The 26,406-nt window shown below is 41.7% G+C and overlaps 2 protein-coding genes across 5 annotated transcripts; both read right to left on the reverse strand.

The window, feature by feature from the left end:
• Window positions 1-451: 451 nt before the first annotated feature.
• Window positions 452-6,669, reverse strand: ube2ib (ubiquitin-conjugating enzyme E2Ib). Of its 3 annotated transcripts, none has more exons than XM_061756644.1 (7): window positions 6,510-6,669; window positions 5,108-5,186; window positions 4,104-4,187; window positions 3,829-3,901; window positions 3,370-3,479; window positions 1,780-1,859; window positions 452-1,275 (listed from the first exon to the last, which is right to left on the reverse strand). In XM_061756644.1, the coding sequence occupies exons 2-7, from the start codon at window positions 5,171-5,173 to the stop codon at window positions 1,212-1,214; spliced, it is 477 nt and encodes a 158-aa protein (XP_061612628.1). In that variant the 5' UTR covers window positions 5,174-5,186; window positions 6,510-6,669; the 3' UTR covers window positions 452-1,211. The 3 variants fall into 3 exon arrangements, with proteins under 3 accessions (XP_061612628.1, XP_061612629.1, XP_061612630.1); XM_061756645.1 differs by lacking the exon at window positions 6,510-6,669 and adding an exon at window positions 6,297-6,478; XM_061756646.1 differs by lacking the exon at window positions 6,510-6,669 and adding an exon at window positions 6,032-6,153.
• A 1,882-nt stretch (window positions 6,670-8,551) lies between these two features.
• On the reverse strand, window positions 8,552-25,952 carry kctd5b (potassium channel tetramerization domain containing 5b). Of its 2 annotated transcripts, XM_061756643.1 has the most exons (6): window positions 25,518-25,929; window positions 16,551-16,659; window positions 16,226-16,317; window positions 15,143-15,238; window positions 12,042-12,167; window positions 8,552-11,213 (listed from the first exon to the last, which is right to left on the reverse strand). In XM_061756643.1, the coding sequence occupies exons 1-6, from the start codon at window positions 25,737-25,739 to the stop codon at window positions 11,184-11,186; spliced, it is 675 nt and encodes a 224-aa protein (XP_061612627.1). In that variant the 5' UTR covers window positions 25,740-25,929; the 3' UTR covers window positions 8,552-11,183. The 2 variants fall into 2 exon arrangements, with proteins under 2 accessions (XP_061612627.1, XP_061612626.1); XM_061756642.1 differs by lacking the exons at window positions 8,552-11,213; window positions 12,042-12,167 and adding an exon at window positions 12,184-14,936 and having other exon boundaries at window positions 25,518-25,952.
• Between the last annotated feature and the right edge of the window lie 454 nt (window positions 25,953-26,406).

Here is a 26,406-nt window from a genome sequence, read left to right on the forward strand (position 1 = left end):
GACTGAGTTTGGTATCTGGACTTACTTAGTCCACCGCTTAACTCAGAATCAATATTCAGCAAAAAATAAATAAATACAAAACACTTCATACTCAATTTATTAAATGTATGCGGATCGCTGCGGACGCATTTTGTTCATTGACGTTTGCTGTGATAAGATTTGTTCTGACCAACCAAATCAGATGTAAAAATGCTGACATCAGGAAAGACTTGACATCTGATTGGCTTAAGAAACAGCCCAATAGCTAATAGTTCTAGTTTTAAGTTACATCATGGCTCCGCACTACTGATTCTGAAGGGCAGATTAGATTGGCATAGCAAAAGGCCCCCAAAAAAATTACAGCCACATGCAAGCAGCAGTGCAGCCAAGATAAACTACAAAATGAGTAAGATTATTGGATAGAAATACAATTTTATGGAACAAAAATGCTCTCTACAATGAAGCCACGAAACCGTTTGTAGAAAGTTTTATTTACGCCAACACTTACATGAACAAAGCACCGTATACCCTTAAAGTCTGACACAATAGTATGCCTACCTGCCTCGGTCATCGGAGCCATTTTATTCATCCCAAAAGCAAACACTCGGAATAACAAAAAGACAGCCAAGGCAGCAGATTCTATCATATGTTACAGCATGCTGAATAGAAAAAATCCGGGAAAGAATTAGACAGAACCATCTAGAGACACTAAGTGAAATACAATAGTATAAAAGTGCCATTCATTATACAGCAGTTGAAATACTGACAATGAAATAAGCATTTACATTAAATGTATGGAAAAGAAGAGGAACCCCCAAAAAAATAATAATAATTTCTTCCTCGGACATGGATGATGGCCAGCTTGCACAGACTGGATGAAACTGGACTGGAGCCGCGTCGTCCGCACCGCATAAGACAGTTTAAAAAGAAACAACCAGGGTGCTGAAGCACCGATCCGCTCTCAGTGTTACGCACCGACCGGCAATTAAGAGTAAAACAAACGAAGAAAAAAAAAAAAAAAAAAAGACAAAATTAAAAAAATTTAAAAAAAAAAAAAAGAAAACAAAAAACTGACAGGCCAAATGGGTGTGGGCGGGTGTGGATGGCACAGAATGTGTAGAGTTTAAATAGGAGTCTTTAAGCAAGTCCCGATGCGAGGGGAGCACATTCATTGTGACTGAGCGGGGGAGGAGGTGATTCCTTCTGCCACAGCAAGACGCGCGTCCTTGCCCTTACGAGGGGGAGAACTTTTTGGCTTGTGATCGGACTCTTTTTTCGTAATCTACTCTGTTTTGGCTGGAAAGGGGAAAAAAAGAAACAGCATCAGGATCCTGAAATCCCATTTTGTGACAAAACACATTCCTGCTGTTCGTAGCGGGAAATGTTTTGAGGCGCCACCCATACTGGGCGGTATTCATATTTTTTTGAACCGCCACCAACATGCTGAAATTGTCAAGGACGAGGCGGAATGAAGCGTCCGAAACTAATTTCCCCCCACCCCCCGCGATGGTCGCTGTGCACGCAGCGGACGTTAGCGGTAGCGCCCGGAACTGTGACTCACACAATCACGTGAGCAGAATGCAGCCATACTTTGGCGAGTGTGCCCTTGTTCGGGGTGTCCTCTATTCCTCCCCCAATTAGATTGTAAAGGACTCACAAACTCTTCCATATCCAATTGTGATTTAAACAGTCTAGAAAGTAACTGAAATGCTCATCACTTCTTCTTTCTGGCCGACATTTTTTTGGTGACGTCACATTACATTCTACAGACTGAAACAGGATGTGTGCCGTTTGTCTTACCAGTAGATTGTGTAAGCCTCTGCTTGGGCAGGATCCTGGATATTAGGCTCATTTAGAAGTTCCTGAATACCTAATAGGATCTGTGGGAGGGGAAGAAATAAATAAAGTTTTTACTTGTTTTCAATAGACTCTTTAGAACCAAACTACCACCATGCTCATTCAGTGGGAGGGGACAAAGTATATGAAGCCTTTGGAATTTCTTGAACTTCTGCATTTATTGGTCATAAAATGTAATCAATCCCATCATGTAAATCAAGAATAACAAAAAAAAAAAAAAAAACAGTCTGCATAAACTAATACCACACAATGCTATTCCTCTTTACAAAGCGTTTGCACGTCAGCGGAATTCCAAGGATGTTTGGTGTTTGTAGCTTTCTTGGGGTCATGCCACAGCATCTCGAGGTCAGGACTTTGATTGGGCCACTCCAGAACATATTCTCTTTTTTTTTTTTTTGGAAGCCATTCTGTTGTTGGTTTGCTTTTGTGTTTTGGATCATTTTCCTGTTGCAACACCCATGCTCTTAAGATTCAACTGTTGGACAGATGGCCTCAAGTTCTTGTCCAAAATATCTTTATAAACTTTCCATTTTCCATTGATGATAGCAATCTGTCCAGGCCCTGAAGAAGAAAAGCACACCCATACCATGATGCTCCCTCCACCCTGCTTCACAATTAAGATTTTGATGTGGGTGTGCTGTACTATTCTTCCTTCCTCCTTGGCGTTGTCCCTGGAACCCCATTCTTGTTCAATATTTTACATATGGTATATTTGTCAGAGATGCTGGCATATTGCCAATTATTTCCGCAAGTCTTCATCCGACACTCTAGGGTTCTTTTTACCTCACTGAGCCTTCTGTGTTGTGCTCTTGCAGTCATCTTTCCAGAGAAGCAACAGGGCTGAACTTACACCATTTATAGTCCATTTGTCTAACTGTGCACTGATGAACAAGACTTTTAGACATACTTTTGCAACTATTTCCAGTTTTATACAAGTTCACATATTAAGTCCTGACCTAAACCCAATTGATATGCTGTGGCATGACCTCAGGAGAGCTATTCAATCCAGCCATCCCAGGAATCTTGCCGAACTGCAGTTTTGTAAAGAGGAATGGTCCAAAATTCCGCCTGATCATTGTGCACATCTGATCTGTAACTACAGCAAGCATTTGCAGAAGGTTATTGCTGGCAAAGGGTCAACCAGTTATCATCACTTACACCCCCCCCCTCAGTATCCTGTGAATGTTCGTCATGCTTAATAAAAATATGAAAAGAAATTCCAAAGGCTTCACATAATTTTTCATCCCACTGTATTGGCAATTACATTTTGACATGGCACGTCACCTACTTTTACAGTGTGAAATTATCCCCAAATTTGGACACCCTCTTTTTACACACCCTTTCCTAAAGTAGCAGCCACCGCACTAACTTATTTCTACAAGTAGTGGTGCATGCGACTGCAGTAACAGTGTGTGGAAAAATTATCCCAGCAAAGCTTCAGGGGAGAGATTTCGCTTTGACTTTTTGTAATCCAATGATTCCATTAATTGTTTCAGCCCTTATTTCGAGGATAGGAGTTTATGAAGTGCAAACCTGCTTTATTGTAATGGCTGGTCTCCAGTCCTTGTCCTCCTCTAGGATAGAAAGGCATACTGTGCCTGATGGATACACATTTGGATGAAAGAGAGGAGGCTCAAATTTACCTGAAACACACAAACATAAAAACATTTGGCCCATCCATGACTGCAACAGTGTGATAACTGCAAAAGAAAAACAAGCCTGTACCATCTGGACACGGTGGGCTTTATAATCAGCTATGTAATATTACATAGCTGATTATAGTGACCATGACAGTAGTGTTATTAGAAACCAGTAACAGAGACATTGTAAAATCAGAGGAACTCGGAACGCATTACAGTCCATCAATAGGAAGATACCAACAACTGGCCTTGTATTCCAGACAACTGGTTCCAAGGCATTTCGATCACCCACTGAGACTAGTACACCATTTGTACCAAAGTAAACAGATCGAGAAAGGAGAAGGCAACTCACATTTTGGAGGTGATGAAGGATAGTCATCCTTGAACAACATGCGCAGTTTGAAAAGGCCTCCTTCCCACGGAGTCTGATGACACGCAATTATGCAATCAGCTTCGCAAATGCAGTTCAGCCCTCCCCAAAATACATCTCACTCAAGTTTCATTATGCTAGGATTGTGCAATATACTGCAAAAATGCACAGCTTATATCAGAGACGAGCAATAAACTTGAATACACAGCTCACATTTTGATAATTTCAATGACATTAACATGATGAGCAAACATTACCCCTTTTTTGCCAGGGATAGCACACTCCCAGTTCATGAGATTCATGGTTCCATCCGGGTTTTTTGTTGGTACAGCAACAAATCCCTGAAGAGAGAACACATTCAAGAAAATGTAACCTAACTGACTTTAAAAATGAGGGCGTATGGTGATTTCCTGCCGATTCGCGATCCGACTCAACTACAACTTTCCTGTAGAACAAAGTCTTCGCTGAAAAACACCTATTCACACCTAGCAGCGTTTTTTTTGGTGCTCTTTCTGTAACGTCCCTGCTAGAAAAAAATAAATGCTTTTTAACGCGTAGTGTTAGAGGAATTGTAACCGGCGTTAATAGCCGACCGACAGGCAAGCAAGGCTCCAGATGCCAGAGGGAGCAGGGTGGTAAACTTATCAAGATGATGTAAAGAAAGGTTTGCATCACTATTGGCAGGGGTGAGAAACTGCAAACTGTTAGCAACTCAACAGCAGCTCAAGTAAGTTCCCAACTACCGCTAGTGTACTAAAGAACACTAGGAATTATTTTAAAATGAGTGTATCCAAGTCAAAAATAATAATTAAATGGCCAAGAAATTCAGTTGCAAAGCATGTCCAGGACCTTTTTTTTTTTTTTTTTTTATAAATTCAACCTGTAAGAAAGTTATTTTGAAGTCATGTAAAATTAGTTTGAAATGGTTAAGTGTTTTGGGGATCATAGTTTGGTTATATTTGGGGATTAAACTGTTAAAACAGGGCAGGGATTCTCAAGTGTGGTACTTGAAATAATTACTGAATTAAACATTCAAACTGTGCATCGTAGCATTAACTTTATTTTATTTATCTATTTATTTTTAAATCTAGTACAGTACAGTTTAAATCCAGTATTTGTTAAGTACGGTTTAATTGATTTTTAAGTACTAATACATTTTTCATCTATTCGTCTGACCATTTTTAAATGTTAACATACACATTTTCTTAAAAATTGGGGGGGCTTGATTTTTGTGTTTAGAAAGGGTCTGCTGTATACTCACAAAAGGATGATCCTTCCGCCATGCTTTGCGCTCTTGGGCAAGCCGGCTCAATGCAATGCCAGACATCGTTTGTGGACTCCTGTAACGAAGAGGAAGAATCGAAATTAAACATTTAACAGTTGACTAAAACATAAAAAAGTGAACAGTTCCTTGTGTAGTCACTTCTTTGGGTGATGTTGGATAAAAAAAAATAAAAACAAAAAAACCACTCACAGCTAGTGAGCTCCAATAGTTAATTGCGACTTAATTAGTCCCTTTGACAATTTTAGCCAGACTACCTCTTCCACTGTACATCAATGACAACCACTGTGCAGTTGAGAGATCATCAGATGTGCCCCGGGAAATTTTCCAAATACACTTAATCGGTCCAAAAAATATTTATTGACAACCGAATCTGTATCTTTATTCATCTATGCCAGCGACGTATCGTGACAATCAGACCAATTACATTCTCATCCTCTCGGTGGCAATCAATTTTTTTATTTGGTGGTGTCTTGGGGTTTTTGGTTTTTTTCCCCCCCCCCTACTTTGATAATTTTTTTGTTTTGTTTTTGAACCAAGGTAACCTTATAAAACGGAATAACCGCGTCGTTTACCGTGAACATTCAAGTTTCATTTCTTACAAGCTCTTTGAGAATATAGACAAGCAAACTGTGAACATGCATCGTTCAAAGCACGAACTAGCAAGTAGCGACTAGTCGCTCGCCTATTTAACTGCTTCGTTCGTGCGCAATATTTTGGGGGGCATAACTGGCCTTAAAACGGACTTTCATGCTTAAAAGTGGCATTTGTGACCATTATGTCTAAAGCGCTAGGTGGCTAGCAGTTAGCCCCCCCCAACCGTTGTTAGCATGTACATTATTTCCAAGCTTCAAACTATGTGTGGTGTTATTTCCACCTTCTTTTTCCTCCTTCTACACGTACCAAATCAACTACTGTTCTTGACTACGGTATCACTTCCATTTTTGTGCCAGGCAAGAGTCAAAAGTGCTCAACCGAGGTTAGCGTGTTAGCTCGGGAAGCTAACTCATGTGCGCCAGAATTAACAGGCGCAGTTCGCGACTGTCACGGCCTGATGCAGCACAAAAAAAAAAAAAAAAAAAAAAAAAAAAAAAAAAAATGGCGCAAAATGCACTTGATTTAGAACACGTTCCGCCAACGAGAAGGCGAACCACGGAATAACTCGCACCTCTTCGATATGTCCCCTGTGGCTTCTTCGATATTCCGTCAAAAGAAAACAAACTAGGACGTTCAGAATTAAGACAAAGAACATCAGCGCCGGCCGCGGCGCACATTACATGAGTGCATTATCAAACTAGCGAAAATGGCGCAAAAGGAAGCGGCTAAAATATGTTTGTACGCGATAAAACTCTGACGTTCCGTCACCGGGGTGCGCTCCTACCTTTCAATGTGGTTGCTTAGGCTCGGGGGGCCACTAAACTGTTTGAATTAATCGTGTTCAAATCGCGTTAAACGTTGTAAAGTTTCCCTCCTGGAGAGAGGGAAAAAAAAAAAAAAAAAAAAAACACCCGCTCCGACTCAAGCCAGACTCAAAGACGGTCGCGTGAAAGTTTACCTCTCTGCTTACTTCCGCCTTCGTTTAAATAGCGACGCAAGTCCCGCATATGTCATTTTGGCATGTTTAGTTTCAACGTCTTTTTAAATATCAGCCGCCCTTGCATTAAGATCAGTTGAATTTCAGTTTGTATTTTATTATGCGCAGTATAGTTTGTGCTGATAAGCCGTTAGGTTTTCAGTGGCTTGTGATCATTTTTAACATGTGCTGACTCCCACACCTGCGCCTCGCGCCTAAGAAAATAAAATGGCATCTAACGCCATACCAGGAAAATGTACGGCGGTGCTTATATGTTGTTTATTTTACCATAATATACTTTAAACGAGCGAGTAGGTACGCCATTTTCCAATCACAAACGCTGACAGGTTCATTCTTGTCTTGCTTAAACATCTTTGGATGAAGTGGCGCCAGTATGCCTGATCTATTCAAAAACATTCGATGTACATTTATACAAGACAGAAGATTCATCAAACGTAATAGTAATGTACCACGTCATTTTTTATTTATGTAAACAAAAAAAAGTATATTAAATTTTTGTATGTATATTTGAAACGGGCAATATTTACGGCAGCTATGCTACGGGCACAGCGTTTAAAGGAAACGACAGAAGAGGTCGCTATTTATCATAAAACAAATCTACTAAACGTAACCACAAATACCCTCACAAAAGCAGCAGTTTGGCAGATAGTGAACAATTCTTTCAAAAATAAAACCAACATAAAAAAGAGGCTTCAATCTGTTTAATGCCATTCACAGTTTATGTTTATTGTCAAACTTATCTAAAACATATTTACAACAACCTAAACTCCAATGAGCGCGTTCGCCGTGTCGTCACCAAATGGTCACGTGGTGTCTTGGTTGGCAGAAAGCCTTTGACAGTCAGTCGCCGACCACGAGTTATGGAGTTATTCACGCTTATTTCCGTTAATTAATAAATTGTAGTACAATGCGTTATGGGCTCAAATATATATATATAATACGAAAACAAGGTCTCTAAGCCAAAATTATATGGAGGTGAATGGGACGGCTACTAACACATGTTCATGCGCATGCGTCATAATTACGTCACGATGACGTTTAGCAAACGGTCCAAACACATAATGGAAAACGCCATTGACCGGCTAACGGGTAGCACAGATAGTGGTGGCGTTTTTACCCTTCGAGCAATATTGGGTTTCCAGTGTGTAACTGAAGCAACACATGTAGACCGACAATCACAATCCTTATAGGCATATATTCTTTAGCGTCTGTGTAAATAAATAAAGATAAAATAGCTAATATTGGAGCTGATTGAATCGTTGAGTAGTGGTGATTTACTTATTTGGGTATGTATGACTGTGTTATACTGCACCCCAGTGGCCAAGGCGGGCACACCAGTGGGAGCAGCTCAATGAATTAAATTGAAACATTAAATCACCTTTCCCTGCTATGTCATTAATGTATGTTTTATAAAGTACAATATTAGTGCTATTTTCCTTGTTAAAAAACTTGTATAATTTTGGGGAAGGCTGGAACAGATGGCATTTCAATTCTTTTGAATGGTGAAAGATGATTTGCGATAGGATTGCTTTGAGTTGCAAGGTCATGGTCACGAAAGTCATTGAACTACTCATACTTCGGCATCCGCGGATTCATGCATTTGCTTCCGTCCCACCCTCAAGCTTCTCATTTTGTTTGTTTCTTTGGGATGCAAGGACCCACCGCCCCGTTTTTTTCCCCTACGAAATGATAATGGACGTCAATTATCTCCAGATATTTGCTATTCACAGCCTGGCCCAGTCCCTATCCTCTGTGAGTAGCGGGGGGGGGGGGGGGGGGGGGGGGTTCCACTGCATTCAAAATGAAATAAATCTATTCAGACACACAAGTGACAACGTTTTTTTTATTGGGTTTACCTTGCGCAAGATCACAATAGATTTATCCCCTTAACCTTATTCATAGTTTATACACATTGCATAAGATCATATAGAAGTGATGTATTTAGTGATATGAGAACATTAATCATTGATCTGTCAAATCAAGGGGAAAAAAACCCCAAAACATTCTTTTACACCTTTACGAACATCATCTCCACTCATGCATCGTGGTCTGTGGCTTATGACTTTGAATGCAAACCAAACAGGGCACTTAAAAGTAGTAGGCTACAGCTCTTGATAGATCTTCAATCACACTAAAAATATTACACATGCCACATGATCAAGCACCCATGACCGTGAAGGGCTGTGAGCATCATCTTGAGGTGTTTCAACACCATGTCAGAACATCTCCACTTAGGTTACAGAATCACAAACAGGAGAGAAAAAAAAAAATAAATCTCAATGCAAAGGTACACCCCATAAAAAAAAAAGCAATTGTTCTGAGCCTACAGAGGCAAGTTTTTATCATGTTGCCAACAGGAGGGCGGAAATCAAGATTGTCTGTGTCGCTCGAGTGGGTGGATGGAGCGTTGTAACATCAATCGGCATGTCTGTCCTCACTTCACGTGGAGTGCTTGTTGTCTGTCAGAGGTGCAAGTCACACACCGTTTACATGCATAAGGGAGTGCAACGTAGTACAAACATTGGAAGGCTTCAGAATACTACAGCAAATGTAAACACAGCCTAGCACTCGCAGGACATCCAGTCTACTCCAATTGAACCCTTTTCTTAATCTAAAATTACTTTTTTTTTTTTTACTTAAAAAGCCCTTGTGTGAGGGGAAATGTGCATCTATATCAAAAACATGCATCCATACTTACGAAACTCTAGTCAAGTGGATGCGTGAATAAATGGGAGTGTTGTTAACGAGTCCATATGTACAAAGTGTGCCGGCAATAAGAAAAGGTTTGCTCTTCCGTGACACAAAAGATCAATGTGTGCAATACACCTAAGACATTGAATTTTGGTCAGTAGGGGGAAGGGGGGAGAGAGAGGGAAGAAAGAAAGGAGAAAATAAAATAAAGGCAACACCAAATGATCAATTGTGATGAAATATTCAACCTATCAAAACTGCACATCAAACCTGAAAATGTTTTAAAAAAAAAAAAAAAAAAAGTTCTAGATTGCAGTATTTACAGTAACAGGTTGTTAGCAATGTGCACAGTGTCGTTTTTTCCCCCACTGTAGTGCTTGTAATGCTGTGTATAAACTACACTTAAAAAAATGTCTAGTAGAATCGATCACACGGCAGGAGAAAAAAATATATTATGTAACAGTCGACTTCAAAGCCAAGTATGGCTTTGTTATTGTTAATAAAACATGTAGAGGCATGTTCTCAGTGAAAAGACACCTTGTTCAATCTCACTCAGAAATCTCTTAAATCCTGTACAAACTATGCAAAACAGGGAAATTGTTTTTTTCTTTTTTAAGATCCAGGATAACTTCCATTTGAAGTTGTGGTTTTCTTTACAGTGTACAAAACGTGCATTTTTTTAAAGAGTTAAATATACATATTGTTCTTTTTTTTAATATTATTTACACCAAAACTAATTTCTCTGGATATGAAGAGATTTGTTAACTCCTTAAAAAAAAAAAAAAAAAAAAAAAAAGAATAAAACACTTCCAGTCCGCAATCCGCTACACCCCGAAATACTTCTACCCCCCAAAATGATATAAAGAGAGATGTTCCCCCAAACAAAAACAATATAATCAATAAAAGCCAGTCTGGGGGGAAATATGATGTTCCTGACACTGGAAATTACTGTAAACTAGAACTGCAGCATATAAAAGCAGTTCACTGCCAATGTATAAACATGCTTTGTCCTATTCAATTATTTAACACAGCGGATCTTTTAAAATGCATCTTGAGTCAGAAATGTCTTATTTAAGTGCAGAGAAAAGGTTGAACTATTATCACCACATGCATCTGCGGAGGAAAGAGGCCTTATTGGAAGACACAGTGCATGGCGCTACAGAATGATAAAGTAGGTACCATGACCACAAATCTCAGTAAAGCTGCTTAGAAAAGGTTAGAAAAGTGGTTGAACTTCAGGTCTTATATTTTTTTAAATAAATGCAAATTCCCTTCTTGCCATCTCCAAACAACGTGACGCTTTTGAATTACAAAGAGCATCCAGATCCCTTGGCAGATCAAGTTGGAGGTTATAATTAAGTCAATAGATAGATGGATAGATACATGGATAGATGGATGGATAGATAGATAGATAGATAGATGACCCTGAGAGAATCACTGGCTGATATGACGGCCATGTTTTTTCAATTAGCTGAGAAAAAAAAAAAAAAAAAAAGACCTGCCCCAAGTTCCAGTTGAAATGTACAGGCACCAATTTGTCAGTAAGCAGTCATATTTACATCAAGAACTCAAAACTAAATTTAAAAAAAAAAAAAGGAGGGAAACAAAATAAATGCACAACCCCCCATCTCCCCCCCCCCCCCCCCCCCCCCCCCCCCCCCCCCCCCCCCCCCCCCCCCCCCCCCTCAATCTCCTCTTGTGCCAAATAGTCTTCCATGAGGATGATATGTTTGCATCATAACACCTGCAGCTCATAATACTCAGTCGTCCTCACATACGGGAACCCCTTTCCTGAAGAATCTGTCAGGGAACAACAACAACAACAAAAAGATATGAGACATCATCTAGGTGATTTAAAACTGACTGCTAGTCCATTTACAAGCAGGCACAAAATCTGTAAGCTTTATGGAAAGGCGTCAACTAAGTAGGATCCTACAGAATTTTGGGGCACTTGTGCCTGACAGACTGATCCAGTGGATATTCCAGCCACTGGAGGCTTTAAGTGGATTTTCTAAACAAAAAGTGGAGGAAAAACAAGCTTTTTATGAAAAGAAACATGTCAAGCGGAACAGTAACTTTCTGGCTTTTGTGACACATTCGTGGTTTTTTTCGACCGCTGGTCAGAAAAACAGAAAAGTTATCCGGGAAGCACGTTTGAGAAAAAAAAAACAAAAAAAAAAAACTCTCAGCAGGAAGGTAGCATGCCATTAAGGAGACAAGGGAAATGTAGAAGCCTAGGAAGGCGGGTGGGAACGGTGTTGTAAGGGGACTATCGCCAGTTGAGCGCTCACCAGTGAGTCATAAGTGCTCAACCCTAATCAGAATCATTCATTTCATAATCCGTGTCTTCATCGTCGCTCTGAGCAACATGCAGCATGCGGACGGCACAAAAGACAAGAGAAACACGTTTTTACAAACAATGGAAGTGAGAGAGGCGGACATGTGAGGAGAGGAGGGGGGGGAGTGGAAAAAGAACCAAAAGGGGCAAAACACCACATCAACAAAACAGATGTTAAGCATTGACAGCTCACAAGCCAAACATATGTACAGTGGTGCAAAGGACAAAACCTCAACTGGTTCTACATTTCCTCTGACACACACACCATATGAATACACACGCACACATACCTTTGCCTTCTCGCTGGGTTCACTGTTTGTCCCGTAGGATTGATTGTGCAGCTCCTTGGAGACAACACACAGGAACTCGGCTTGGTCTTCGTTGCCGTAGTTGTAAGACGAACCGATGCTGACCAGCTAGACACGACAGCAAAGATGAGGAATTTACAAAATAAAAAAAGAAAAATTCATTTAAAGAGTTCATCACTCAGGGAACAGGGAATCGCACAAGGAGAATATTGGGTTTCCTGTGTGTAACTGAAGCAGTTCTAAAAAAAAATTCCCCCCAACAAAACAGGAACAGTGGACCTTGACTTATAATGCCATTAATGTTTAGCACCCCAAAAGGTGCAACAATTTCATTTTTTAAACATATTTTTAATTAAAAAAATCATAAAACAAAAGACCGTCAAAAAAAGTGTAATTACTGTACATACTGTAGTATTGGTGTGTTGGATGTATGCGTTTCTATGAATGAGTCAAGAGCTGGAGTCGGGTTGGCCAGTTCGTCTGCGCGTGAGCGTTTGGGCATGATTTGTGGATTACAGCAGCTCCTTTCGAGTGTGCAGTAAATGAAATCCGGGATGCAGCAACCAGCAATCTATTATTTTACTATAGAAATTTATCATCGTCATACATGCATTTCAACGGCAATTTGTGAATTTATTTCTTAAACATTGACTGTGGCTTATGTTTTAAATAGGTAAGGTACGGTTTCTTTTTTTGCCCTATTGACTTTCCGTGAGTGCTTGCTGACACATTTAAATCATTTAGCCTATAAAGCTGACTATCAAAGATGTGCATGTGAGTAACTGCAGCGCACTGATTTTTAAAATATATCCGCGAGTCACTGAGTCTGCAATAATGAACCGCGATATAGAAAGGGATAACTCTATTTTTGTGTTTGTCTCTTTTATTAAACAGCCGAAAAGGGAAAAATAAATAAATAAATATGACCATGCGACAGCTCCTAACTCACTAAGTTGGGGCACTCAAGTCAAGTTACCACTGTATATTGTAGTACATTTGTGAATTTTTTTAAAGACTACTTCTAGATCCTCCAGACCAAAAAACAAGACCAGGGGGAAAAATAGGGGAGAAAGGAACAAAGAATATTACAGAGAAATACCTACAGAAAAGACGAAAAAGGAATAATTCACAGTAGGTAAAAATACAAATGACACCAAACATGGTCTGCTTATATTCACTGAAAGTATTGAGGAGGGCGGCGGGGGGGGCTCGACCACATGAAGTAAACATGCCACTTCACAAGTCAGTGGGGAACGTGAACGGGTCAGCGCAAGCTTGTGGTGAAAAAACTGAAACGCATGTGTAGAAACTCAATCTATCAAGATCATAATTGCTAATTAAATAGCTTACAAATTGTATGTTTGTTGTTCAATAGAGAGACAAAATGACAAAGGGACCAAAATAAAAAAAAAAAAAAAAAAAAGAATACTTGAACAAACTTTGTGCACACCTTGAAAGACAGGAAAAAAAGCAATTTCTGGTCGAGAAGGAACATCTGCCCTCCCTTTGACTTCCCAACATGAGCACACTGGCTAGTTGTAAATATTTTGTCCCTAGTGTGCATGTTCTAACAGGCAGTCATTACACACTGCTGCTACTGGAGTCGTATTGCTAATCTAAGAAGAAAAAAAACAAACAAACAAAAAAAAAAAACTCCCACATTCCAGTCACAAATACTGTGTCGTTTTTCTCTCCAGATTCCCCCAGGATCAAACGGTAACAGAACTTGTCTTTGTAGTAACATCACGTTGTGAAATAAAAAAATTGATTAGCGTTGATGCGAGTGCTAACAACATGAGAGGTGATCGGGCTTGGTCCACCAATACAGGAAGTGATTTGAGGTTATAAAAATGACAGATGGCATACTGCTTGTCACAAGCCATTGATTATAAACATTACAGAAAACAGTAGCGATGGAACGATTGAATCGAATAACTTGATAAATTTGATGACAAAATGAAAGTCGAAGCAAGCGTCAAAGACCACCAACAAAAGGTAACTGTATTAGTTAATTTCATATAGCTACCACCAATAGAACATATTGTAATGCCCCCCACAAGTGGCTGAGGATAGACACAGCCGCCGGTCGGTGCACTTTCAGTCGCTTTATTGCGGAGAGGAAAAAAAACTAACAAAATAAACATTGATACACGACGGCCGCAACTGACGCCCTGACTGGGTAAAGGTTAGCCAGCCACTAATCTGAGCTCACAACAGCCAACTGTGCTTCTATTCGCTGACACCCACGTCACACACCAGGCCAGGCCAGGCCTCGCCTTTTGATCTGGGTTGTCCACTTGTGTTTCTAGGCGTTTCTCCATCTGACCCCCCCGTCCGTCCGTGTAAGCAGATTAATTAGTTTAGCTCTGGAGGGAGACCAACTGCAGCTAAACACACACTCTTAATAGCAACATAAATTCTGTCATAATACTTTCACAATATAAAAATGGGCTTTATTTAAACTTCTTTCTGGACATTACAACATAAACTGTCAAAGTAGCTACTGTTCATCAAGCCAGAGAGGCTAACGATAAGCTTGTAAAAATGTGAGTGTGGTATAACTTGGAAAGAAATCAACAGAAAACGGGTGCCATGTGTTCTTGTTGGTCGAATTCATGATTTTAGGAAGCAATATGAACAGAATCAACTGAAAGAAGGAACCAATGTCTAAGGTGTGTCTATTTGGGACAAACACTGGCCAACGGGGGTGTGAATGGGCAACAAGGGGACCATGCAGTGACCAGCCCACGGACAGAAACATGTGGGACACACCTCTCCGCTGTTGTTTGGCAAAGCAGACTCCTCGCCCTTCACCTCCCTTGACACAATGAGTAGAAACTCTGACTGGTGGGCCCGCCCGTAACCTATACTGACAAGCTGCAACAACCAATCAGAGCACAGAAGGGATGCCCGGATCACGTATGCGGGCATTCAGAGAGAAGGGAATTGCCAGTTTGGCTCGGGTTCAAATTCCGACATTAACGTTTGGACTGTGTGAGCATAGCGGGGTGGGTGACGCACATGAAAACAAGACTGCTGCTGTAATTCCCCATCTCCCCTCCCATCCCAGGAAGAAGCTTCACCTGTTCAAACTTCCAGCCATCCGACATGGTGGACACCATCTGTGTCAGTTCTTCTTCCTGGCACTGAAGTACTCGGTACACATGCTTCACTGGCACCTGAGAAACAAAAACAAATCTTTCAAACACCCTGTAAATTTCTTTCTCAAGGCATCATACACGTTTGAAGATAAATGTTGAAACCACGTGCAAAGGAGGAGATACAGCGCTCAACTGTTTTTCACCATTTCAGTTTTTCTGTTTTTTGGCGTGGCTAAAACGGCACCATGTGACACACTTTGTGACACACACGAGTCGCCACTCCCCAACTACTTAAGAACTCGAGTGCTTTCGTTCGCATCATCTTGGTTATCCACCGAAACTGCAACATGCAGTTAGCTAACTAGCTATGCCTACACCCCAAAAATGTAATTTCACTTCAGATAGTCCGCTGGCGTGGCCGCTTTAGACCGCCTCATTGTTGGCCGCGAGCACGAGCATGTCACAGGGAGAAAGGTGGAAGCGTGAGGTGGGTAGAAGAACGGGAGATTTTATTTTATTTTTTTAAATAAAAACAAATAAAAAGTCTGACTTGACAGCTAGCATGTGGACGAGGTCTTTGCCCTGGTGTGGCCGCTTTCGAGCGCCTCGTTGTCACCGGTGAATGCGCGCATGACACGGGGAAAAGGCAAAAGTATGACAGCCAGCAGACAGAGGCTTTGCACTGGAGCCGCTGCTTTCGAGCGCTTCATTGTCACAGCGTTAAAAATCCCCACAACGACCACGTAGAATATATTCCAGCCACTGGAGGCTTTAAGTGGATTCATTTTTTGCGGCTCAAACGTGTATGCTTGAGAAAGATGCTAGACGAAGTAGCATCCATTTTTCAACGTCATAGTAGAGGTTATTTGACAACTGACAGTAGAGCGCCGCTTGGTTTCAGCGCATTCAGCGGACAAGCTCAGGGTCCGAGAGCGGCTTGATTTTTCACTATTTTAAAGCCTCATTTTAGACACTTGTCAATTTTAACCATTTACATTTGGCAGGGTTTTTAATAACCTTATTTCACTTTACAAGGGAAAAAACTGCAACTGAAAGGTGACAAACCTGCGATGTTTTGCAGTCCCTTTCCCTGATCTTGTCCTTGATGAGCTTTATTAATGATGTGATGTTGTAAAATTCAGCTTCTTCCAGGACCCCTGAAACACAAAACAGTTTTTAAATCAGTCTCTCAATAGAAACACAAAATGTCTTGCAGGCGTAAATATTATTGCGTTGAACCTCTGTGGGCGTGCATGATGTAGGTGTACACTAAAACATTTGTTTAGCATGTAAAAAAAAAGCAAGCATTACTCCCTCATCCATCAGTAATAAAGGAACATGTTAACAGCTCATGTGTGACAGGCCACTATCAATGATGTAACGTCATTACCTTCCTCTGCCAAGTCCCTGTTGAGCACCAGTTTGCCATGCCTCAAGTAGTTGAGCACCGGCCCAAAGTAAGTAGGGTCTCTGTCAATGAGATAGGCACCAGTTTCATCCTGAAAAGAGGAGGAGGACTATCAACGACACAATTAACACGACCCCTCGGTATTCCTTGAAATTTGAATATAGTGATTTCATGAGCATGATCATTGGAGACGTGAATTTCTGAGGTCAGCTCCCGGGTTCCTAATGTCTCGAGTGGACGTGCGCACACAAACTTCGGAATATCACTTTACTATTCCCACAGGCCTTGGATTTGATCCTGATTCCTTCACAGCCGCTGGGTATTCCCCTATTTCTGTAAGTACTGTGATTAGGCCGGCTTTGTCTCAGGGGGGAATGGAGGGGGCTCAGACAATTAGAGCAGAAACGGATCGGAAAGAGCAGGGTGAATCCGCCAAGGGAGCCAGGCGAAAGCACCTTGGCTTACGAGCGACAATTAGCCCAGTGGCCTGTCCTGACACAGAACTTCACATGACATTCACACTGAACACAAATGGAAAACACAGTTTCGTTTTTTGAGCTGGACTCAAATGTAAGACTACGTACAAGATATCCATCATTCCCAAATCTCTGTTATAGCGCACTTCTCTTTTTCTGAGATAATCCATGCTGATGCCAATACTGCTAATTTTAGAGTGGCCTAACACACACCAGTACAATAATCATGCCGTATAATCAGCATCTTGAGATGCCATACAAGTGCTCACTAACACAGATTTAGACATAAAAATGTTGATAAACAAGAGTAGGCCTTATGTGTACATAGAAAACATCTAAGATCTCTTGAGAGTTCAGCACATGAAAAAAATGGAAGTGTTGGATCTATATTTTTGTTCAGTGTAGCATCAAGAAAGAGTATGGCTTAGATTCAGATGCATTAAAATAAAAAAATAAATAAATATCGCTGGGTTCCTACGCTGTCGGAGAGACTCCAAAATTAGGGAAAGCCACTCTTCCACACTCGTGTGCATTCAAAACACGGTGGGTCCTCATTACAAGCGCAGTTAATTTCATCCATCCCATTATCTGAAAACGTCCCAGTACATTTTCTGGTATAATGAATATCTGCACCCTGATGGCAGGTCGACCTTCTTTCCACAGTCAAAAATATCCCACTGGAGCCCAACAGGCTTCTATTTTTGTTCCGTGCCAACTTTGTTTGAGATCTTTAGTCACTTAAATTGAACCCGCGTGTGACGGAACGTGCAGTCACAATGGTTATGTATGCGACCTAGCTACCATCGCAAAATCGCTGGTCGTCGGAGTCTTGATCGGTCTACAGGTTTGTCAACCCAACAAGTTCCACGACCAATGGTACCTAGTAAGATGGTTTGCGGTGAATATTTGCAGAATGCCCAGATGGATAGATCCTCGGTACACAAAGCCTACCGTCACTGGTTGAGTATGTAACCTAGCTACCAATTGGTCGGTGTACTGTACGTTTTTTTTTTTTAAACCAATACAGCCATGTTTAATTACTGTTCGACAGTATTAGTTAAGTGATACAGCACTTGAACCAGTATGGAGCAAAACATTTCCAAGTGGACAGTCGCAGCAGATATTCCCAAAGGTTAAAATGTGGGGGGAACAACTGAAGAATCTGTACAATGTTTATGTTTAGGATACTATACGATGCCTCTACATCTCTTAAAATAAAGTCAACTAGTGCAGTGCCCACCAATTCAAATTGTCTTAATTGATAAGACTGAGGTCTGTTTGTACATTGCACTTTGCTTCCTCTTCGTAACTACGTCTTTTAGAGCGCTGCACCATGTAGCCAGTTGTGGGTAATCCATCCCTCAGTACACTAGAACTGCTTCTACAGGGAACCATCAAGGGCCCAGTTCAGACAAACCTGTTTATGGGGGCTCTGATGTGGACCCATGAACGCAACAGTGTTTTTTGATCCTCAGGGATCAATATTGGGCCCCCTTTTATTTAGTCTTTATATCAACGATTTGCCCACTGTTTGCTCTGAAGCAGAGTGCGTAATGTATGCAGACGACACAGTTTTCTTTGTTCATGGTCGCTCCAAAGATACTGTTGCTGCTAAACTCACTAATACAATGTCCTGTGTCACAACTTGGTTGCAGGAGTGCTGTCTACAGCTAAACGTTTCTAAAACTGTAGGCATGTATTTCACTAAAACAAATAGAGTATCACCTGACCCCGACATACTTGTTAATGGAGAAAAAATGCTAATTGTCAGCCAATACAAATATCTTGGGTTAATAATAGATTCACAGCTTTCCTTTAAAGCCCATATTGACAAATTGTGTAAAAATATCAAATTAAACCTCGCACATTTTCGTGCAATTCGGAATGAAATGTCAACTGAAGCTGCAAAAATTTACCTGCATTCGATGATTCTTAGTCACTTTAACTATTGCATAACCAGTTGGTCCCAGGCTGGTCAGAATGCAAAAAAAAACATTGGAAGTTTTGTACAAACAAGTAATTAAAGTGATGGATAAAAAACCAAGTTGTCTTTTTGTTATGATCAAAAAAATTATGGTTTTATTCTCTCTTAATAGTATAGTTTGATTATGTATCCTGTATTTTATTGTCTTGTAGATGTATTTTACTGCTTTTTTACATCATGGCCCGGGGACTACAGATGAAAACTAGCCTTCTGGCTAATTCTGGCTTTTTTAACCATGTGTACTTCATGTGTTTTATGAAATTGCATTGTCCCCTTTCAAAAATAAACTGATAAACCTAATTAAAAACAAGAGGCTGGCTCTCTGGAGGCCCAGGCTGGGAAGCACTGGGCAACAAACAGAGCGAGAGCAGTGGTGACAAGGAGGGAGGCCAGAGACAGAGGACTTGGAAGTACAGAACTAAACACAAGTTCTATATTTGCACATAGTGTTGCAACATACCAAATGTGAAGCTTTGAAGTTGTTTTCAGCATTTATCCTCATCTTAAGGATCATCTACTTTGTGTTGTCCTATTTCGGGTGGGCTGACACACGCTACCACCTTTGTTAGCCTGTTAATAAACAAGAGTCTTCAGTAGAGAGCATACCTCCACCAAGGCCAATCAATACTGCCAGATTGTGGTAGAAGCACCCATAATAGCTTACTGTGCATAAATGAGGCAGGAAACAGAAGCGTGGGCTTAACTTCCTTTGGAATTTATAGAAGTTTTGACACTAGCAATGAGTACATCAATATTGTACAGTCCATTCTATAATGTTCCACTAAAGTCCTGAAGATGCCAGTAAAGCCATTCACTGTCGTGAATATTTATAATCGTCAACCGGAATCCAACAGTTTGCTGCCACAGACGTATATATTCGTCAAGTACGGTGTTTTTTTTCTTCTTCTTCTTCAACGGACAGGAGTATAAGATGGGCTCACACAGCTAGTCTGGGAATTTACGGACAGGAGTATAAGATGGGCTCACACAGCTAGTCTGGGAATTTCAAGTTTGTAAACCACTGTAATGACCAACAGATCCCTTTAGATTTCGCCGTTGTATCGCTTTGGATTTGAGATTAGCATAGTTTTTGAGAAGATTAGTTGGGGAATCTCGGCTTGTTACGATCGTGAGAAAAGATGACGCAGTTCATGGAGTGAATGAGGAACGCCATGTAAAAAAGCCACTGACATTCAGCTCGAGCCATGCGGTGAGTCAGTGTTGCTCTCGCTGTGCATCTTAGTTGTATATCATCATTACATTATTCTGCCATGAAAAAAAGCCCTCAGTCTTGCAAATTGAAGTGTCACAAATGCAAAATATATATATAATCAGCAAAGTCACTCGTTTCTTTTCACAAAAAGCTTGTTTTTGCTGCTTTTTGGTCGGAAACCGGTGTTTTGTTTTGTTTTTTGGGGGGGTTGAAACCAGCCCATGTTCTACTGCTTATAATGAAGAACGGGGAAAAAAACAAAAAGATTTGGTTAAAGAAGAGCGCCTACTCTTTCCTTTAGTGGGTACAGTGCTTATAGTGTCAGAGAACAATATTCTGCTGTTTTTTTTTTTTTTAAAGATCAGTCAAAATGCCCTATAACAGTTGGCAATATGGGAAACACTGCTTTGAAGACTGCTGGCAGTGAATGAGTCAATATACATTACAAAGTAAGCAAGCCTTGTTTGCCACATTTTGTGGAGCTGTGTTTTCGCAATGATAAAGCAAAGAAAAATCACGGAACAGCAATATAGAATCGTGTGTGATGTAAAAGTGGCTCGGAAATCCAAATTATGAAAGCCTTGGTTCCCGATCACAACATACGGTAGACGAGGCACAGATTGGTGTCAACTCGTGTATACAACTTCAGTTTTGTCGGTTTGCATAAAATAGATTGCCTGGAAAAACTATACTCAAAAAAGGACATCTTCATTTCAGCTTATGTATACTGATTAAATAAACACACTGGACTTACACCGGCCAAAACCAATCACATAAACCAAAGACGGCAGATTATATGAAAACGTGTCGACACTCAACAAGTAGAATTAGGTCAGTTTAGTGTGGGCCAGCCATATTATGAGATTTATTTTGCGGTTGGGTCTTGAAAAGAGGACGAGACCGCAGCCCCTTGCGTACGTGTAGCGACCCACACATGTCGAGCACATGATGCCGATGAGGGCCATCTGGAGGCATAACACGAGAGCCAACCCTCAATTCAACCGAACATGTCACGGTGTCACAGACAATTTACACAATCAAAAGGATGCCTTTACACACTACTGCCTCGGGAACATACAGAAAGAATGCATTATTGCTCACTGCAGGGGAAAGGAAACTCATACAGAAGCAGCATTTAAAGATGTTGCAGTGGAGCGCCGAGTCACATGACTGCAGCTACTTAGCCAAGTGGAAGTCTGATCCTTGTAGCGTAGGAGCCAGAATCCCCCTGGAGTACAAGCGGTAATGGCATAGTCAAATAGGCCTTCATCTTTTAAATAATACACACATCGGATCGAGGAATGTTTAGAGGAAACGCCCTCATATTTAAAAAAAATATGAACACAAGAGCGGTGAAGTAGCTACTCATTTTATGAGAAATCAGTACTTTTACTGTCGCACTATATTTCGATTTTATTGAGAAACTTCAATGGGTTATTTTGTTTTTTACATTTACTTGTACTTCCAGAGCACATTCAATGCAGAAAAGTTGTTGTTTAGCCAAACATTTCAAAATGATACATTTCAGAGCTGTAACTGGAACACTGCAAAACCACAATCTTTTTGCTCACGGTTCTGATGTCATCAGAATCTGATACTGGCCAATGCATGCGCTCTCCTTTTTTTTTCTACCCGTTTATGCTTTATATTATTATAACATGGCTACAGCGGCCAAGGTAATCCGCTTCTCCCATGACAATTGTGCCGTGTTGTTCATGGTTCAAAAAAATAAAAATAAAAAAAATAAAAAACACAGTAAAGTATATAAGGAGACTCAAAATTTTTCCAGATAACAACAGGGGTCACACTTTTTACATTGCTACGAGTTGGTATGTGTGCGAGGGTCAATCTCCAGGTGTGCTGGGTTGAGTCGCTGATTGCAATTTGTTTGCAATTGTCCAGTTCAGCCTTGTTCGGTCGCGGCAATAGTCAATCTTGAACAACCACAGAGGAGGAAGCAATATGAGCGGGTACTGTTAAATTACTGTTAAATATTTACATTGCTTCCTGCAATGCGCTCAGGCATGACGTGCAACAACAACTCAGCGTTAGATGCGGCCGCATTTCACATCCACGCACAAGAGCTCGGCCGGCAAATGAAGATGTTAAACGAAACACGAATCTTTTGTGATGGGATGTCTGAAAAATTCATGCAGCTCTCAAGAGCCGGCCGGGCCTTTGCTTGAGTAGTCTTGAGCGGAGTCGGCCAAAAATGATCTCCGACGTGCACCTCTAGCATCAGCTTGTTGATTGGAGGAACTGATCATTTCTGGTTGGGTTCTTGTCTCATGAAAGAAATGAGGAAAATTCAATTGCCCAGATGTGACAGCAAGTCATTTGACTTCTTTTCCTTTGGGCTTGTCCCTTTAGGGGTCGCCACAGCGCGTCATCCTTTTCCATGTAAGCCTATCTCCTATCCTCCTCTCGAACACCAACTGCCTTCATTTCTTCCCTCACGACATCCATCAACCTTCTCTTTGGTCTTCCTCTCGCTCTCTTGCCTGGCAGCTCCATCCTCATCATCCTTCTACCAATATACTCACTATTTCTCCTCTGGATGTCTCCAAACCATCGAAGTCTGCTCTCTCTAACTTTGTCTCCAAAACATCACCCTGCCCCTAAATTTCTAGCCTTACTGCCTTTCCACCTGGTCTCCTGGACACACAATATATCAACCTTTCTCCTAATCATCATGTCAACCAACTCCCGAGATTTTCCTGTCAGAGTCCCAACATTCAAAGTCCCCACATTCAGTTCTAGGCTCTTTCCTCTTCTCTTTCTGCTGATGAACCTGCTTTCCACGTCTTCTTCGACTTTGACCCACAGTAGCTGAATTTCCACCGGCAGGTTGACGGCGCCGGTGGCGGACGTTGTTAACCCGGGCCACGACTGATCCGATAGGGAATTCTTTGGATGAACGCTCATATTTGTTTGGCAAAGTCTTAAGCCGGATGCCCTTCCTGACGCAACCCTCTGCATTTATCCGGGCTTGGGACCGGCCTACAGTTTGTAAGTCATTTGACGACTCTTTCAATTAAAGCAAAAAAAAGAGAAAAAAAAAACGTATTAACAAAAGAACGCCAATGGTTATGACCAGGCACGTGATAGCACTTTCTCCCCTGGTGTAACCCCACATGCAAAACAGACTCCAGTCAACAACATGAATAATGCAGTTTCAAGAGTACCGCGGAAGCACGTCAGCCTGCATGACTGAGAAATGAACCTCCAATCTCCTTGGCTGAAACACAAACACAATGCTGTATTTACTTGATAGGGAAAGACTGGATCCGTGAGGCGGTTGCATTTCTTTGTCGCCTACTGGGGTTTGTAAAAAGACTCACTGGAAGTCATTCAAAAAAAAAAGAACAAACAAAACAAAAGCATTGCTATATTTAGAAAGGCCACATTTTCAATCAAGCTCTTCTTATATTGAGTCTGACCTAAAGTTGCGGCTGGTGAGCGTGTATATTTTCCAGACACTCTAGATTTTTAACTGGATGTTTATCATTTAAGAAAAAGCGGCAAGTGACAGCGCATCTGCTAATAACAGTTCACATACTGAGCACTCTCCTAAATCAGGCGGCACTCAGGAGAGAGGGGCCAGTAACAGCTTGAGGTTCCTCTGTCACGCACTTAAGACACGGGATTGACATGAGCCGTAGCTCATTGATGGATAAACTCACCAAAAAGCAAGCCGATTATTTGGAGATTAGAATATTTGCATGAAAATGCGAGATGAGCCGTGGTCTCCGTTGGGCGTAAACTAGGGCAGATTATAAAAGCAGACGAAAACAAACCATAATAGAGGTGCTAAACGAGCAGCAACGTATACAAAAGAGCGTCACTGCAGTGCATGCGGATACTAATTCATTGTTTGACTGTTCCTCAGTGGGCTCGAAAGCCCACAGGCCGCTCGCTGTTCAAACCGGCAGATGCACACACATACAGCCTCCACCCTCCTCCTGCTTGTGGAGCATGTGGAGGCCATTCAGGGAGAGAGGAGTGACTTCATCCCCAGCAGCACCTCACCCCACTTGGCAATCACTCCTTATGCATGGTGGGCGCCTGGCCACCAGCACCCTGGCTGGTTGCTGCAGGGCCACCTCTTATGCCAGGGGTGGCTAAGGTACCAGCACAGTTCTCAAATGTGACACTGGAAAAGTCAGTTAATGCCTGTGAGCTCCTGTCAGAAAAAAAAAAATCTAAGACTGGTCTCACAAAAGATAGATTTTAAATCCAAACTTTTTCCTCCTTGGCAATAAAACGCCTGGAGTCGAACACACTTTCCCAGACTACTCTGCCACGCCTTGATGCACTCCTGGAAGGATTATTTTCCAGGATCCTCTGTCGTCACAACGAATCGCAATGTCATCCATGTCTTCAAAAAGGGGTTCTCTTGTGACACCCTGAAACTTTGGAAAGAAAGACAAACAAAAATCGCACGCAGCCAGGTCGGGTGAGCGGGGAGGTTGCTTCTTCTCCTCGGCCAGGAGCTGTCAGATGCTCGCGGCATTGTGAGGAGCCACGAGTTTCCTGTCACAACTCTGGCCTCTTCTTGCGCCTGGCCCACACCAAGGGTGGGGAATCGTAGTTTTGAAATCATCCACTGTGACACCAGTCCTGAAACTTTTCTGGCACACATTTGTAGCGGCTATATCAAGAAATTTCAATTAACGTTCAGTAAAATTTGGAGCTACACACCCCCAAGTCCCCAAACACGCTTAAGATAAAACATGAATTAGCGTAGAAATATTTTAAAGGAACCAAATTGCAATGTTTTAATTGCAGGCCATGCCACCTTGGTTCAGAAAACGTTCCGATTTGCTCTGCATGTGTAACGCAATACAATGCCATCGACGGGAGAAAGTTTACAGTTCGATATCGGATCACAATAAACAAAATGCAACGAAGGAGCTGTTAAAACGCCACGGGTGTGGTTTCACCTCAAATATCACCTAAGCACGTTACTTATAAGCGACTTTTAAAAACAGGAAAGAAAAAAAAAGATAGCAATCGAACGTGTCATGTGGTCACTGTAGGAATCTAGCCTGTGTGCTAATGCTAACTAGCTTGGAAAAGGGGTGGTTGGGGGGTTTGGAATCGAGTTTACGTTATGCTTGTGCTTTGAAATGCTATACCTTCAAGTTAAACAGTGACAATAGCTACGTCAATAATATCCGACTGCTAAACCGAAGCAGTCGGTAAATAAAGGCAATCGAAAAGTAAAACCCACACAGCCAAGTACGGAACCAAGTGCTAACTAGCTTAGCATTTACCTTGTCGGAATCGAGCTCCGGGTCAGCTTGGCTCAGCCTGTAAAGAAACGATTTGGGATCCCGACACAACGTCTGTCTAGTTGTTAAAAAATAGGTCCCGCCGACGTTTAGCCGAATCCATTTGGACGAGCCCGCACCGGGCGTGGGGCTTCGGTCCGCCGAAGAATGGCTCAAGCACCGGCGGTGAACGGAGCCGCTGCTTTCCGAGTTGTTCTCCGCCATCCCTCGCGCTCGCCTCGGCTATTTCGCTGAGAGGCTGACGGCGAAATGTCGCTAGTGCGAGTTGCACTCGCCGCGCTGTCCGCTCGGCTTCCAGTCCTACTCCCGCAAAGGCGGCGGCGGCCACTCCCACCGATAACAACCCACTCTCGTCGTCTCCACCCCGCGCCGACACACACTTGCACGCGAGCTGACGCTCCCCTGGAATTGTTCAATTGTTCGCCGTCATGTCACGACATCTCTGAAGTAAGGGACACACGAAACCCGGGGAGCGTCATTAATCATTTTGCTCTACACGCTACAACATTCAACCGTGTACTATGGAAAGCTATTTAAGTCTTTGTCACGACGAGTTCGAGAATTCCATAAATGCTTAAACATATCCTACTAGTGCATTGATGTTCAGTTTCAGCACACTACGATATCAAATGTATTCGATATTCTACTACTAGTGTGCTGAATTATGAACGCAATTCCCTGCGTACTGCGAATAAAGGCTCAAAATGGCTTCATGGCAAGACGTTTTCAGCCTTTATTCGGTGTCTTTGGAAAAAGTACTAGTATCCTCTTTGCCCTCAACTCACAAGTAGGACAACTACGTGTTAACGAGCGAAGCAAACAGTGCACTACTAGATACAACGCATCAAACACTTCTAGTACAAGTAGTGTA

Source organism: Phyllopteryx taeniolatus, chromosome 19 (genome assembly GCF_024500385.1).
Source record: "Phyllopteryx taeniolatus isolate TA_2022b chromosome 19, UOR_Ptae_1.2, whole genome shotgun sequence".
Taxonomy (NCBI): domain Eukaryota; kingdom Metazoa; phylum Chordata; class Actinopteri; order Syngnathiformes; family Syngnathidae; genus Phyllopteryx; species Phyllopteryx taeniolatus.